This window comes from Frieseomelitta varia, unplaced genomic scaffold (genome assembly GCF_011392965.1).
Source record: "Frieseomelitta varia isolate USP_RPSP 00005682 unplaced genomic scaffold, Fvar_1.2 scaffold_343, whole genome shotgun sequence".
Classification (NCBI taxonomy): Eukaryota; Metazoa; Arthropoda; class Insecta; order Hymenoptera; family Apidae; genus Frieseomelitta; species Frieseomelitta varia.
The window spans coordinates 360,692-373,992 of NW_025110083.1; the positions used below are offsets into that span (position 1 = coordinate 360,692).

A 13,301-nucleotide genomic window follows, 5' to 3' on the forward strand; every position below is an offset into this window, starting at 1 on the left:
TAGATAAGATTTATCAATGCTCTTCTTTCTTGCAGTACTTTAGATTTATGTCGAGATTACGTCAAAGTTTAGTTACCACGTGTAGTTAGTAACGTTCATTTAAATTCTTTACTTGAATTTTTTATAATTCTACAGTGCATTGAATGATTTAGTGTTCGAACTTTGTTTCAGCGTGTCAGCGTGTTTTATAAATAAAAATGAAATTACAACTCTTTGCAATAAAAGATCGGTAAATGCTTTCGTTAAAACGTCATACAAAAATGTGAAATATATAAATATAGAAATTTTCTTCTCAGCGTGATAAAAGATAAGACAAAATACACGAGTTTCTGTGAAACTAAACTTCATTTTATGCAAGTTTCTGAATCACGTTATTTTTCCATCAAATTTTTCAAAGAAAACGAAATTATATTTTCTTTTCTCAAAAGATTGCAACGTTCGACACATTCTTCTTTATTTTTTTAAATTTGTCAAATTAATCGTATTTAGTTTTTGAATAGTCTACAGTATAGTGTTTACGACACGCTGCATGTTTTTATCTTTTTGTGCGTAGTTTTGCTTTACGATGGCAAGCGTACGTCGTTCCATGTCAATTTCGTTCCAGTTTCAGTTCAATTCACTGCCGAAAATCCCGTCCGTCGTAAATTAAATGCTACGTCGATATCAACGATATTTCATAAAGTGAAACAACGCATACGTATGTACGTGAGTATAGCTTAACGCTTACGTTACAGCTGAAAGTGCAGCTTACAACTTTTTAATGAAGCATTTAAGAAATTCTTGCTGTTTTAATCTTGATGCTACACATAAAACACACTGACAAAGTTTAAACAAATCTCTACTAAATTTTTGTTGAATTCCACATTTAAATCTACACTAAGTTCCTCACTGCAAATTAGTAACCTTCACAAAAAAAAAAAGAAAAAAATCAGGAATATCTTATAAATTTTCATTACCGAGAATTTCGTACCGTTATGTAAACGGAGATCATTTTGCGTAAAGAGATCCATTAAATTTAATAGAAGCGTCACGTGTCAAGAGTCATTAACGCGGTATCGTTGGTTCCACTCTTTTTTCTTGCGACCACTCGAAAAAACATTTACGTGTGTACGTCCTTTCAACATCACGGTATTTTCTTCGCCGCAATTAACACTGGCTGATAAAAGTATATCGTCAGCGTGCATTAACGCTCGATTATTCCGACGTAAATTGCATAATTATTATCGCATCAGGACATTTCACCACTGCCGCCACTACGTAAAACTGTGACGAGAATTTTACTTTACGCAACTCGACGTCCACTCGTGCAGTGTTCTTTCGAAACATTCTGCCTGTGACTATAGGATCTTAACTTCGAATAGCTCCGAATCTGCATTATGTATTTGTATTGTGCATAATTCGAAGCTTGAAACTCTTGAATGTCGTAATAGATTCTCGGTCTTAACCTCTTGCGTTGGAATGACGTGCTATGCACGTCGAGAATTCTTTGTCCCAAAATTGCAATATTTTCTCAGTTTTAAGTATATTTGAGTATAACCTGGGCAAGGCAAATAATAAATTTATTACATCTCAATCATTTCTATCCAGTGATATATCGACGAGTTCAAAAAGAAGGCGACGAATTATTGTATACGATTTGGTCACTCGTTATGGTCCGCAATCAGTTGCCGGTCGGCAAGTGGTTAATTCGACCTTGGAAATTTTTTAGACTCCCGAAAATCTCGCTTGTCTCGATAGAGTTTTCGACGAATGTTCAGTTCATTTTCACGCTTTTCGATCACTCTGATGTTAAAGAAAGTGTTCGGAAAATTCGTTCATCGTGCCTATCGAACCTTGTCACAACATTCAAGACAATCGTGACTTTCAAAACATTCGAGATGTTGAAAAAACTTTCATTCGGCGTGTTCGAATTTTGTGTCTCAAGCCCCGTCACTGTTCGACTTCGTCAGGGTTCGTGAAACTCGCGTTAAACGATAGGGCATCCCCATATATATTTATTATCGAGGCTGGTACAGTGATTCCTTTGTACGTGACGAGAGCAATTCTGCACTCATTACACAGTCTTGTTCACTGAGAACGAGTCTCGCTCTTCTTCTGTCGGGGAGGCGGATCTCTCCCCGAGATTTCTGCCGTCTTCTTCGCGCCCTTCTCCACTCGATTCTCTCCCCCCGACATGAACTCCAGGACACCCTGATTACTCAAGACGTCCTCGACGACTGGCGTCGTTAATCGTTAAAATCTACCAAGTGCCAAGTGCTGTTGATAAATCAAAGAATCCTTCGTTCTCGGATTTGTCCTGGAGTGAAAGAGTAGAATAAAAATGATTAATTGCAGGAAAGAATTGTTTTTATGGGGGAAACGTAGGTATCTTCGTTCCTTGGAATTGATACAGGCACTCGATATATATAAATGACAACAGTTTCTATATTTTATATTTTTCAATGGTATTCAAATAGAACTTTCTTTCCTTGAATGTTTTATGTGTTATACGTTATACATTTTATAGATTTTTGTAATTTTAAATTTCTCAAAAATAGACAAATATTCATAGTCCATCCATTCTAATTGTCTTAATATTCTCTGTTAATAGTTGTTATTTTTTTATGTTTCGAGCACATTGTAATTCTTCTTAGCTAATAATTATATAAGAAATAGAAAGAATAGGAGAAGGAGAAACGGCGGAAAAAAAAGAGAAGAAGAAGATAAAATTTGTAGGACCATGCTTCAAAGTAGTACACTTTTGTATCCCCAAATTTCCTATAAACACTTAAGAATCCACAATCTAGAAATTACCGATATTCACATACTTTCTACGCATTTAACAGAACTTCAGTAGCACCCTAAGTTTCGAAGTCTAACTTCCAATCGAAAAGAATCATAAACGAATCGTAAAAACTGTCAATCTCGTTCTGAAATCGTTAACGATATAAATAATAAATAATAACACATACACAAACAAACACACACTTATATATTATATATTATAAATAATATATAATAACACATACACACACACATATATATATATAGTTATATATATTATATATATAGTTATATAGTTATATATATAAGGTTTATTATAAGGTTATATATATAGTTATTACAAGGGTATTATAAGGTTTATATATATAATTATATAGTTATATACATACATATATATATATATATATATATATAAGGTGTCTAAAATTCCATCGCTGTCCACGATTTCTCGCGGTTAGGATGAAATCGCGGCGAATTCCACGAGCGTGCGAACCGGATAGACAGGGACGGGGGAGGGGAAAAAAGGAGACCGATGAATAAACTGCCAATAAAGCGGCCGATCTATTCCCGATGCAAATGAGACATTAATAATTGCATAGCTCCGAGTGTCAATTCCTGATTGTACGAGCAGCCCCCGGGGCTGGCAGCATTGCGCACGATGCGCACCGCAGACCGCGACGATATAATTCATCCATTCGAATAGCGATCTGACTGATAATTACACGCGCCTGCTTCTCTCGCCACTATAGATTTCTACCGTGCCCGTCTGCCTTTCTTTCTTTTGTCCCTCGTGTCCGCTTCCCTCGTGGCCGATCCTCTTGCCTCCGCCGCGCGTTCTCTACCTGCACGAATTAAGGTCTACGATCGACTTTTACGGAAGAGTTCGGAAAATTCTGCGTTCGCGATCTCTTTTCAAATTGCCGGTCCCCTCTCTGACGAAAAATGAAATATTTCATTGACTATCAAAAATCCTGACGAGACTTGAGCTAAAGTCTCAGAAAATAGGATTCTCGGTGTTCCAAGACTTAAAGTCTCGTCAAGATTTCGAGAGTTTTATTTCCTCAAGCATCGTAGGCCTGAAGACCAATAATTTGTACTATATTACAAAAATTTAAGGTAATTTAATTTCATTTTTAAAGAATTAGAACAAATTAGAAGTGTCTTTTGGAGAGAGATTTCATAAAATAAAAAGATAAAATTAAAGAAAGTCAATGATTCGAGAAACAATTACAAAAATTTGGGGTGTTCAGTTTTATTTGTAAGAAATATAAATTGGAAGTATCTTTTAGAGAAAACTCTCCAAAATAAAAGAATAAAATTAAAGAACGTCGGCAGTTCGAAAATCAAGTCACGTTTAGAAACCGAAATCGCTATGGCTCTCAATGTTCAATGAATTTTCAATCTGTTGTCAAACGCACAACGGAGATTCACAGCCATTCGAAGTGTCTCAAATGCCATCACCAGCCGTGGAACACGTTTCACGGATAGTTAGGTATGTACGTGCTCGCGCGTGTAGGCGGATGGAAAACGTTGCAGCTCTTTTTGTTCGCTCGATCGAGGGTGATCGCGGATTCCTGAATGATCCGTGACACTCGCGAGTACTTTGTATCGAGAAGGTTTGCACGAATTCAAAAAAGGCAAACGTGAGTCGAGAAGGTTTCGCAATGGTTTCGCGATCGTCGATGTCTAAGCGATTGAAATTCTTGTTTGCTGCTTTGTGGTTCATTTTTTTGTTGAGGCTGAAGCTTAGAATATATAGTATAGCGGTATTTGATATCTCGCCTTTGGCGATTGTGGAGCATTATTCATCCACTCACGATCATCTGGGTATAGAAACGATCATCGATGTTATGTCCCCGTAATCAGAATTCTGTTTGCTCACGAGAAGAAAAGATTACGGTTGATCATACTTTTTTACCCTATTGTAAAGAAACAAATATGATTTCCAACAACTATTCAGAAATATGAACCAAATATGATTATATCCAGATGGTGTAAATTTTCACACGGTTCTCATCATTTGAAAATTACATTGTGATTTGATCGCCTGTTTATTGTTTCGTTGAGCAAAAATTATTTATTAATATTTATCAATCAATTCAATTGCAGTATCAGAAATTCATTTAAATAACTCTTCTTGCCTTCTGAATTTTCGTAACAATTTCTCTTGCATCTGATATATGTATATGCTTTGTAGAAATTATTTCGTACCGTATCTCCAGAAGACTCTCACGCCCTTCAACTTAAAATCGAATCAAAAAATCATGCGTGCAACGAAAAATAAAATTCGTAATCGATCGAAAATAACCAAAAGACCCCACGAAGATCGAATTGTACCACTCTTCGTCTAAACACAACGGCCAGACGTTGTGTTCCAGACGGGTATTTCCGCGAACGTGTAAGCATTGACTCGTATCACTGTACGTTCCTCGCGAGCGCTCGTTAACGTTCTCGCGTATCAGAAGCGAACAGCTTTCTATTATTACTTATTACGGCTGGTTATACGCATCGAGTTTAGATCTCAGTTAGATCTGTTCTTTCTTCGTATCTTTTTTCTTTCTTTTACTTTTTCTTCCTTCTTTTTTTCGTTCGTGATCCGCGAACGAGTCCGCACCGAGTATACACGTACACGCGTATTTCACGTGCGTGAGATACATCCGGCCGGTGGATACCACGGTGATTTATCCACGCCTTTGGTGATAAAGCATTGCGCAACGGATAATGTTCTGGCCGGAGTAAAATGGCGGATCAGATAAAGAACGGCTCTTCCCGCTTCCAAGAGAGAAACCCATAAATCAGACTGCTGTCCGTGCTCGAGCAAGTGGTGGCCGAATGAAGCGAACGCGCACGTTTATTAATTAACCGGATAGATAAAGTCTCGTTTAACGGTTAAACGGATCGGTATCCCGATTCGCTGGTTATTCCGTCGCTTGTATTCGCTTGCCCAGCCTATTGTTCCCTCCCGATGCTGTGATCCTTTCTGATGTTTCCACAGCGAACGACAAATGTCCGGAAATGTGCAGCAACGAGCGCCGTCTCGTGTGTCGCATCGTTGCTTTTCGAGAAAAATATTGATCGATACTAAGTGGTATCTGTAAAATACTTGGTACGATCAAATTTGTATTGAAGGAGAACATAGATAGTTGTTGATATCATTATTCGAGGTTTTCGAGGAACTGATTTTTCTTCATCATTATCGTAGCGTCTTCAAGCTTAGTTTCTTTCTGAAGACGCGAAGATTTGAAAAGGACGCTTCGAATAATAATTCTGACCCACTACGAATTAACGTTCACGCCAATTGTTTCAATTGAATTACATCATCGAATTCTACTTTTCACTAATCGTCATTCCGTAATTTTATAAAGTTGAAAGGGAACTGAATTATTTATAACATTATATTCTCCGATCCTTAAACACAACGTGATCCTTAAACGTTCTCCCGAACGTTAATGATCACGTTGTGAAAGACAAATCGCTGTTAAGAGGGAATAAAAGTGGTTTCGACACGTGTCCTCAAATCCAAATCAATTCTGAATGAAAATTCCACATTGCAAAGTTCCATTGCCATCCTAGAACTCGGATTATATATTATAATGCACTTGTTGCGAATCTAAATAAATTGTAATTTCCAATAAGCAGTTCTTGAAAGTTCAAATTATAATTTCCAATTTCGAATCGTCGATGTTAAAATGCTAATGTCAAATCCCCTGTACCGTAAAACGAAACTGAAACAAACATTCAAACAGCCCTTGGAACGGTCGTGGAAAATAAAATGGAGAGTCGTCGCAGTCACGTCGAGCGAGAGGAAGCCAAGAGATTTTACGATGTTTCGTCGCTCGTCGTGCAACGTGTCGCGAAACAACGTCGCGTCACTGTCTGACTGCAGACGGGGCTAATCCCCTTATAAAATTGTATTATGCAAACGAGGCGCTTGGCAAACGGGCAAAGACATCGGGCGAGTTTCATGGCAGTATCTTACCTCCGTAAGACTCCGCCGAGGAGGCTCGCGTTTAAGCATTCCGGTGGCGATAGTCGTCTTTGTACCTCGGCTACCGTAACTTTGTACTTGCTGGTGCTGCTTAGTAACGATAATCGTCCTGGAACCGAACAGAACACGTCCGAAGGCTGCGCGTTCCCAGTCAGCATCGCCTTCTCGCTCCTGTCCGATGGTTTCATGTCTGCAACAAAGAAGCAACGCGCGTTTCACAGTTGAGAATTGTGCGTTTTCACCGGTCGGAGGATCGATTAACCTCTCGACATACGAATCACTTCTGCGACAAAAATTTACCAGTGACGGCTTTGTTGAAGTGATTTAGAATATAGGATACAAGCGTGTGGAAGCATATTTTTTTTTCATATCTTTACACACGTGCATTATATATTTGTATACGATGTCACTGCGTGCCAAGAGGTTAAGCAGCTAATGTCGGGGACGAGAAAAATTTTTAACTTTACAACGGCAGGTGAATTTTTAAATTTCTAAAATTTTTAAATTTACAACAGCAGACGAGTGGTTAACGAGCATTAATTTTTGGCTGCGTTCGTGAGATTTCGCGCGACTGTAACGTGGTATTTCAAATCCACGTAATGTATTATACTTCAGCCTCAATGTCCAACGACATAAAATGTATACAATTTTACTGTCTCGGTCGATTTTTTTCTTTTTCACTACCTTAGCGTAGAAAAGTAAAATCGTGCATGTTACTTTGATAAATATATTTAATGTTCAGAGTGCAATGCTTTAGTATACTCATAGTCATTGTCGAAACCTCGAGTAAATTTTTCGTGAAATGGAGGAAACTTGCTCCCTGCTCCAGAGAAATAAATTTATTCCACTTGCCGCCAACTATTTCCCTTCAGTCAGTTAATTTTATATCTGTTGATAAAAGGAATGCAATAATCTCCGCACAAGTACGATATTCGGCTCTCGTGAAAGGTCAAAGAGGGTTTAACGAGTGGTCGGTAAGGAATACCAAAATCTTGTGAAATTATCTCATACCCGGCCAGAGCGTGCCTGTATGGGTGCATAACCGTGATATCGGAGCAATATCCTCCGCGAAATATTTTAAATTCGCCGTACCTCGCCCGGTTTTCGTTTCTATGCACCGATAGTCCCGCATTATTGCATCGTTGCTCTGGAATGCTTAATATAGGGCCGCGGGGTCCGGACAAAGCCGTGTTATTACAAGGCAAATCGATGATGGTCAACTTATAACTTGAAAACTCTTCATCGTGCGCTCTTGGCTCGATCATGAGGTACACCTATGGTTTATCGCCGTTTAAAACGAAAGCCAGCTTCAACTCGAAATTTGTTGCTGAAAAATATTGTAATACGACATAGTGCGTCTCTTTCTTTCTTTTTTTTGTTTTTTTTTTTTATCTTTTATTTTCGTATAATACTTAGGTTTTGGTGCATAAAAATTCTGCTCGGTGTTCGATCGAACGAGGGGGAAATATAGGTTGATAATCGCGTTCGTGGCGTCCTTCTTAGCGCCTTAATTCTGAATGCAGGAGTCTTTCCTAAAATATTTCGGACACTTAACGAGCACCTTGATACCGTTTTATCGGAATATTTTAAGTGTTTTAAGGTATTTTGAATGTTCTAGCTTAGAAAAGATTTGTACGAAGAGTTGTGCGACAGAAATATTATTGAAATATTTTAAAATCGTATGTTTAAAAAATGTATGTTCCTTTGACTCGAAGTATGAAAATATTTTCCAGCAGCTTTCTGATTTCTGTGCTGCTACGAGTCCTAACTCTTATCGTAGAAATCTCGTGAAATTTGTTGTATCGTACAGCACACAGGTATACATCGTATAATATTATTTCTCCGGTTGTGATTCGATTTGGATTGACGTCTGATTCGTTTGTACAGCGTTTGTGCGTGTGTATGTGTGTGTGTGAAAACATAAGATCGAAAGAGTGAAAGAAGGAGCAAGCGACAGGAGTGGCAAAGGGGAGGAGAGTGCAAACAAGTTGTCAAGTAGAATCAATCCGCAACGAGACGTCTCGATCGGCCGGGTCAAACGGGTAATAAATTTCTACGCGAACCAAATAGGTCGACGTGGGTTTGTTCCGTGCTTATAAATCGTAATCTCGAGAATGAAGCGGTAGAAAATCGTGTAACGGTAAGGCAGCAGCCTGCCGACGAAGCTGACCGGACAATTTGGTAGCTCGAGGAAAGTTACACTCGATAGACACATAAATGACTCGCTCACTGGTGATATTTTTACAACAGCATAGAAGAACTAAAATTACGCGTATCCTTGCTTTCTAACTTTCACCGTATCAATTTTGTAATTCGAGTGCAGCGCGCGGTCGAGAAATTAAATATTCGATGCTCTCGGCGATCGCATTTAATTATCGATCGCCAGTACGCCATTTACTCTTTTTCTTTTTCCTTTGTATTTCTTTCTGTCAATTCCGCTCGTGTTTTGCTTACAGTCAGTTACAGAAGACTGAAAATGTTGACATTCGTCGAATTTCAAGTCGAAGAAGAAGAGTTTTAGAAGTTGTTTCGTGAATCTTAATTAATTTGTTAGTTTTACGTGAAATATATGTACAACTGTAAGTGAAATTTAGTCTGATTTGTCCATTTTAAGAAATACGAATTCCAAGTCTGCGTAACTTTAACTAATAAATAAATTTCTTTAAATGTTTGAAACTTAAAAAGGTGCTCGAGAGTCTGATAGAGCACCTTTTATTTTCAGTAATATTTAGCAATTATCGTGGATAATCAACTTCTTAGATTCTTCATAGTATAAAGTATATCATTTAATTTCATAGATTCCTTGTAGTATGAACTTATGGTCTTGAAACAAATATAGTACTTGTTCTAACATTTTCATAGACAGTCGTGTATGGAAAGTTACGCGTGTTTAGCGGGTTATCGTAATGCAAAATGTCAAAAATGCCGTCGTTCCAGAGGAAAGGAAGAAACACAGAAAAAGGAAAAGGAAAGGTTGTGGCTACGCTGGGAACGTCTTTCGAGTTATCTTCATCCTGGTAACGGCACTCGAAGTGTATTAATTTATTTAATAGAAATAATTCACGCTTTGCTTGCGTTAGTCGCGCGGTAACACGCGGTCGTGCGAAACGTGTAATTACCGAGGGTCGTTTTAACCTTTTGCTGGCGCGAATTGCGAAACGGTCTCACTCATCGATGAGGCTGCTATCGATCAATCGGTCGTGAGTTAATTACAAAGGCACGTATCGATTAATTCAACAACTATCGTCCATATATAAACAATCCCGATTTGACGTTCTCACCGATTTTCAGTGAAGATTCCTTCGACAACGTTCGAGAGAGAGAGAGAGAAAATGAAAGAAATGATATTTTACTATTATCGCGAGCACGTTCTCATTGTCGAGATCTTGAGTAAATCGTAATGCAACGAACGGCGAACTGGAATTATGTATTGAAATTCATTCACGATGGTGATTTGCAAATTGCCACGTGTGCTCGATACCGACGTATTATTCCTTCTGTTCTTTTTTCTTCTCCTTCTTTTAAATTTCACGCTGCGTTTTCCTTATCGTTACTTTTTATCTCGGAAAGATTGTATTTCGATTTATCACGGCCAGATTATTATCGAGAGTCGCGGTACGTAGATACTATCACTCGTAATTATACGTAATTAAAATAAATGACTAACATCGAATTTTAATTCAGAAAAAAAAAGGGCGAGGTTCCTCGAGCCCATCGAGTATAGAACGTCATTTCAAAAAGTACCTCAATGCTCGTGGTTTAATGAACATAAATTTAAAATTTCGTAATTTCGAAAGTGCCTTTTAAAATACTTTTAAGATATTTGTATTTAAAAAGATGCCTTCCAATATCAAAGTACAATAAATTTGGCTGAGCACTGAGACTTAGTTTTCCTAGGATTAATTAATTTTGCCTACGGAGATTAGAGAGCATTTATTCTCTCTCAAATTAGTCTTTCATGCACGTGCGGCAATCCGTGTAATGAATGAAACGTCGCATAAATCAGAATCCAGTGTCAAAAAAAAAAAAAAAAAAATAATAATAAAAGAAATAAAAAAAAAAAACGACTGTGGAAAGCAGCGATCCCGTTTGATATATAAAAACTCGACGCCGTAAATTTTCAGCGTGAATTCGAAATTTAGCCGACTAATTAGATTTTCTCTCATCTTTCACGCTCTCTGTCCCGACGACAGAGCCAATGTAGAAAGGCCGTGTCTCCAGACTTGGTGTCCCGAGATCGGCATCTCGTTTCAACCCGAGATAACGTCTAGGAAGTCGCCACCAGATAATTTGTCACTCTCGACCTCAGCGTGGATATATTACCGGAGCTGGTGAAACAAAAGTGTTAAGAACCTCGGCCACGACTTACAGAACCGTGAAAACGTCTGGCCGTTTACTACCGCTTCAACGTGGCTGTTCAACGTTTACGTTAATTACCGTGCTTGTAACACGATAATAATTAGACGCGATACACCGTGGCGAGACGAGTCCTCCGTGGTAATGGCGTAATCCGCGGCGGTGAAAGTAATAGCGACAGTGATTTTATTTGTTCGGACGATGGTGATCGTTATGGGATCGTTATGTTTTTTCTCCGATCAACATCTAGTCTCAAGTGGTCATTCTGAAGCAGAGGTTTTCAACTGGGGGAGGGAATTTGAAGATTTTAACGCGTCAGAATACTCGCGTGGCTGGCTAATGTTTTTATTTCTATAAACATCTTGGTATAAGATCAAAATTTGAACAGAAGGAGACGAAGTTCAGTCGATAGTTTCGTGAATCACTGATGGATCGACTTGGATCAAATGAGGAATTCATCCGAATTGAGAAAGTTTTTATCGGACTGTCAGAATTTTCAGGTTTTCCACTATCAAGTTACTTTTATTACTTATACAGAATGTTCTGTTGAATTTTTATTCTATCAGAGTAAATTTGCACGAATGATGCCTTGAAATAGCAGATTCTTAGATTCTCCAAATGCAAACAAATCTCGGGAAAGGATGATATCTTAACAATATAATACTGAAAAGGACTTCTCTACAAATTAGGAAATATTATTTTGGAAGATTAATTTCGCTTTTTAGCAAATTTTAGCGTGAAATTGCTCGTTTTTCGACTTATCGTTGCGAAACAAAGTGAAAGAAAACTCTCGTTGCCTCTTCCTTAATGAACGCAAATAATAACGAAACATCCCACCGAGCATTCACGGTTTTCACATTTTCAACGCGACAGGAGAACCGATAAACGAAGGAAAATTAGAAAGGATTAATTAACAAGAAAGAAAGAGAAAAAGGGAGAAAAAAAAGGACGAAGGAGGAATGAAATTACCTTTACAGCTACTCATCGCGATTAAACTCACGTTACGCGATTAATTTCGCAACGGGTTTTTCACTCGGATGCATACTTTCCAGCGTCAAAGGAAAGGACGATCGTTTGTCAGAGACATCGGAATCGTATCGGCGGCACAGCAAAAGCGTGGGTAGTCAATTAAGCACTCGAACAGCGATAAATCGCCGCTGCTGCTTGATCGGCAGGCTGAATAAAATTTCTTTCATTGATCGCCGGTGGGATGGTCGGAGGCGAAGCGAACCGCCTGACAGGCAGATTGTAGCAAAAGGTAAACCCGTGGGCGGGTTCCTACGTTTCGAACATCATTACAATATTGAGGGAAAGTTACAACGGAGTGACATTATCGAGCAAACAGTCCGATAATAACCGCCGCGTGATTCTCGATCGTGAAGCCTGTTGATGATTATCTCGCGACGTTTTCTCTTGTCGAAACTCTCTGTCGTCTATCGCGATGAATCGAGATGGAAGTTCGAAGGAGAGAGAAATTGTTTAATCGCTTCTTTGTGTCGCGATAATATACAGCGTGGATTTAAAAGAAATATTTTAATACATTCTTCTTTTATTTAATGATGTATGTATTTTCTTTAATGTAGAATTTGAAACGATTCATGCATAAATACGCTCTTTTCTAAAAATACAAGAAATACAAATGTATCTTCACAAATAAACGGGAAATATACCGTGCGTTTATTTTTGATACAAAAGGAAGAGTGTGTCGAAATGTTCCTTAAATTTATATTATTGCGACATGAAGACACGATTAAATTATTTTTCCACCTCAATTTTCTACCACGATTCCTTTATAAAATTAAAAATGCAAATTGCGTTTACGAATTACAAATGTGTAATTTTTAGAATCGAAGGAGTGCAAATACAGTTCTACAGGAAATGATTTTCTCCCGACAAATCGAACAAATCACATTCTTTTATCGTGATAATTGATTATCTAGCGGTCGTCGATTTCCTGATTGTCACTGAACCGACTATATCCTTGCTCGCAATTTTTACATTCCAATGATTAATGAATCGTGCAGTTTTCGAGAAATGTAGTCTGAACCTGTCCATCTATTTATTATCATTATCGCAGATCGAAGTGTGTTTGTTCTGTTTTCCAAACGTTGCGCCAATGTGTCACAATGTAGCAGATGTCGAACCACGCGCGATTTATGCACACGACAAATTGTCATTCGTCATTCGATGTCCA

General features: G+C 38.2%; 1 protein-coding gene across 4 annotated transcripts in view; it reads right to left on the reverse strand.

Annotated features, from left to right (window-relative positions):
* The window catches only part of LOC122530461 (transcription factor AP-2-epsilon), a 159,301-nt gene that overhangs the window by 16,738 nt on the left and 129,262 nt on the right, over positions 1-13,301 (reverse strand). For all 4 annotated transcript variants that reach the window (XM_043657445.1, XM_043657443.1, XM_043657442.1 and 1 more), the window contains exon 5: positions 6,743-6,941. In XM_043657445.1, the coding sequence (XP_043513380.1) occupies positions 6,743-6,941 (199 nt within the window). The remainder of the gene's footprint in view (positions 1-6,742; positions 6,942-13,301) is intronic.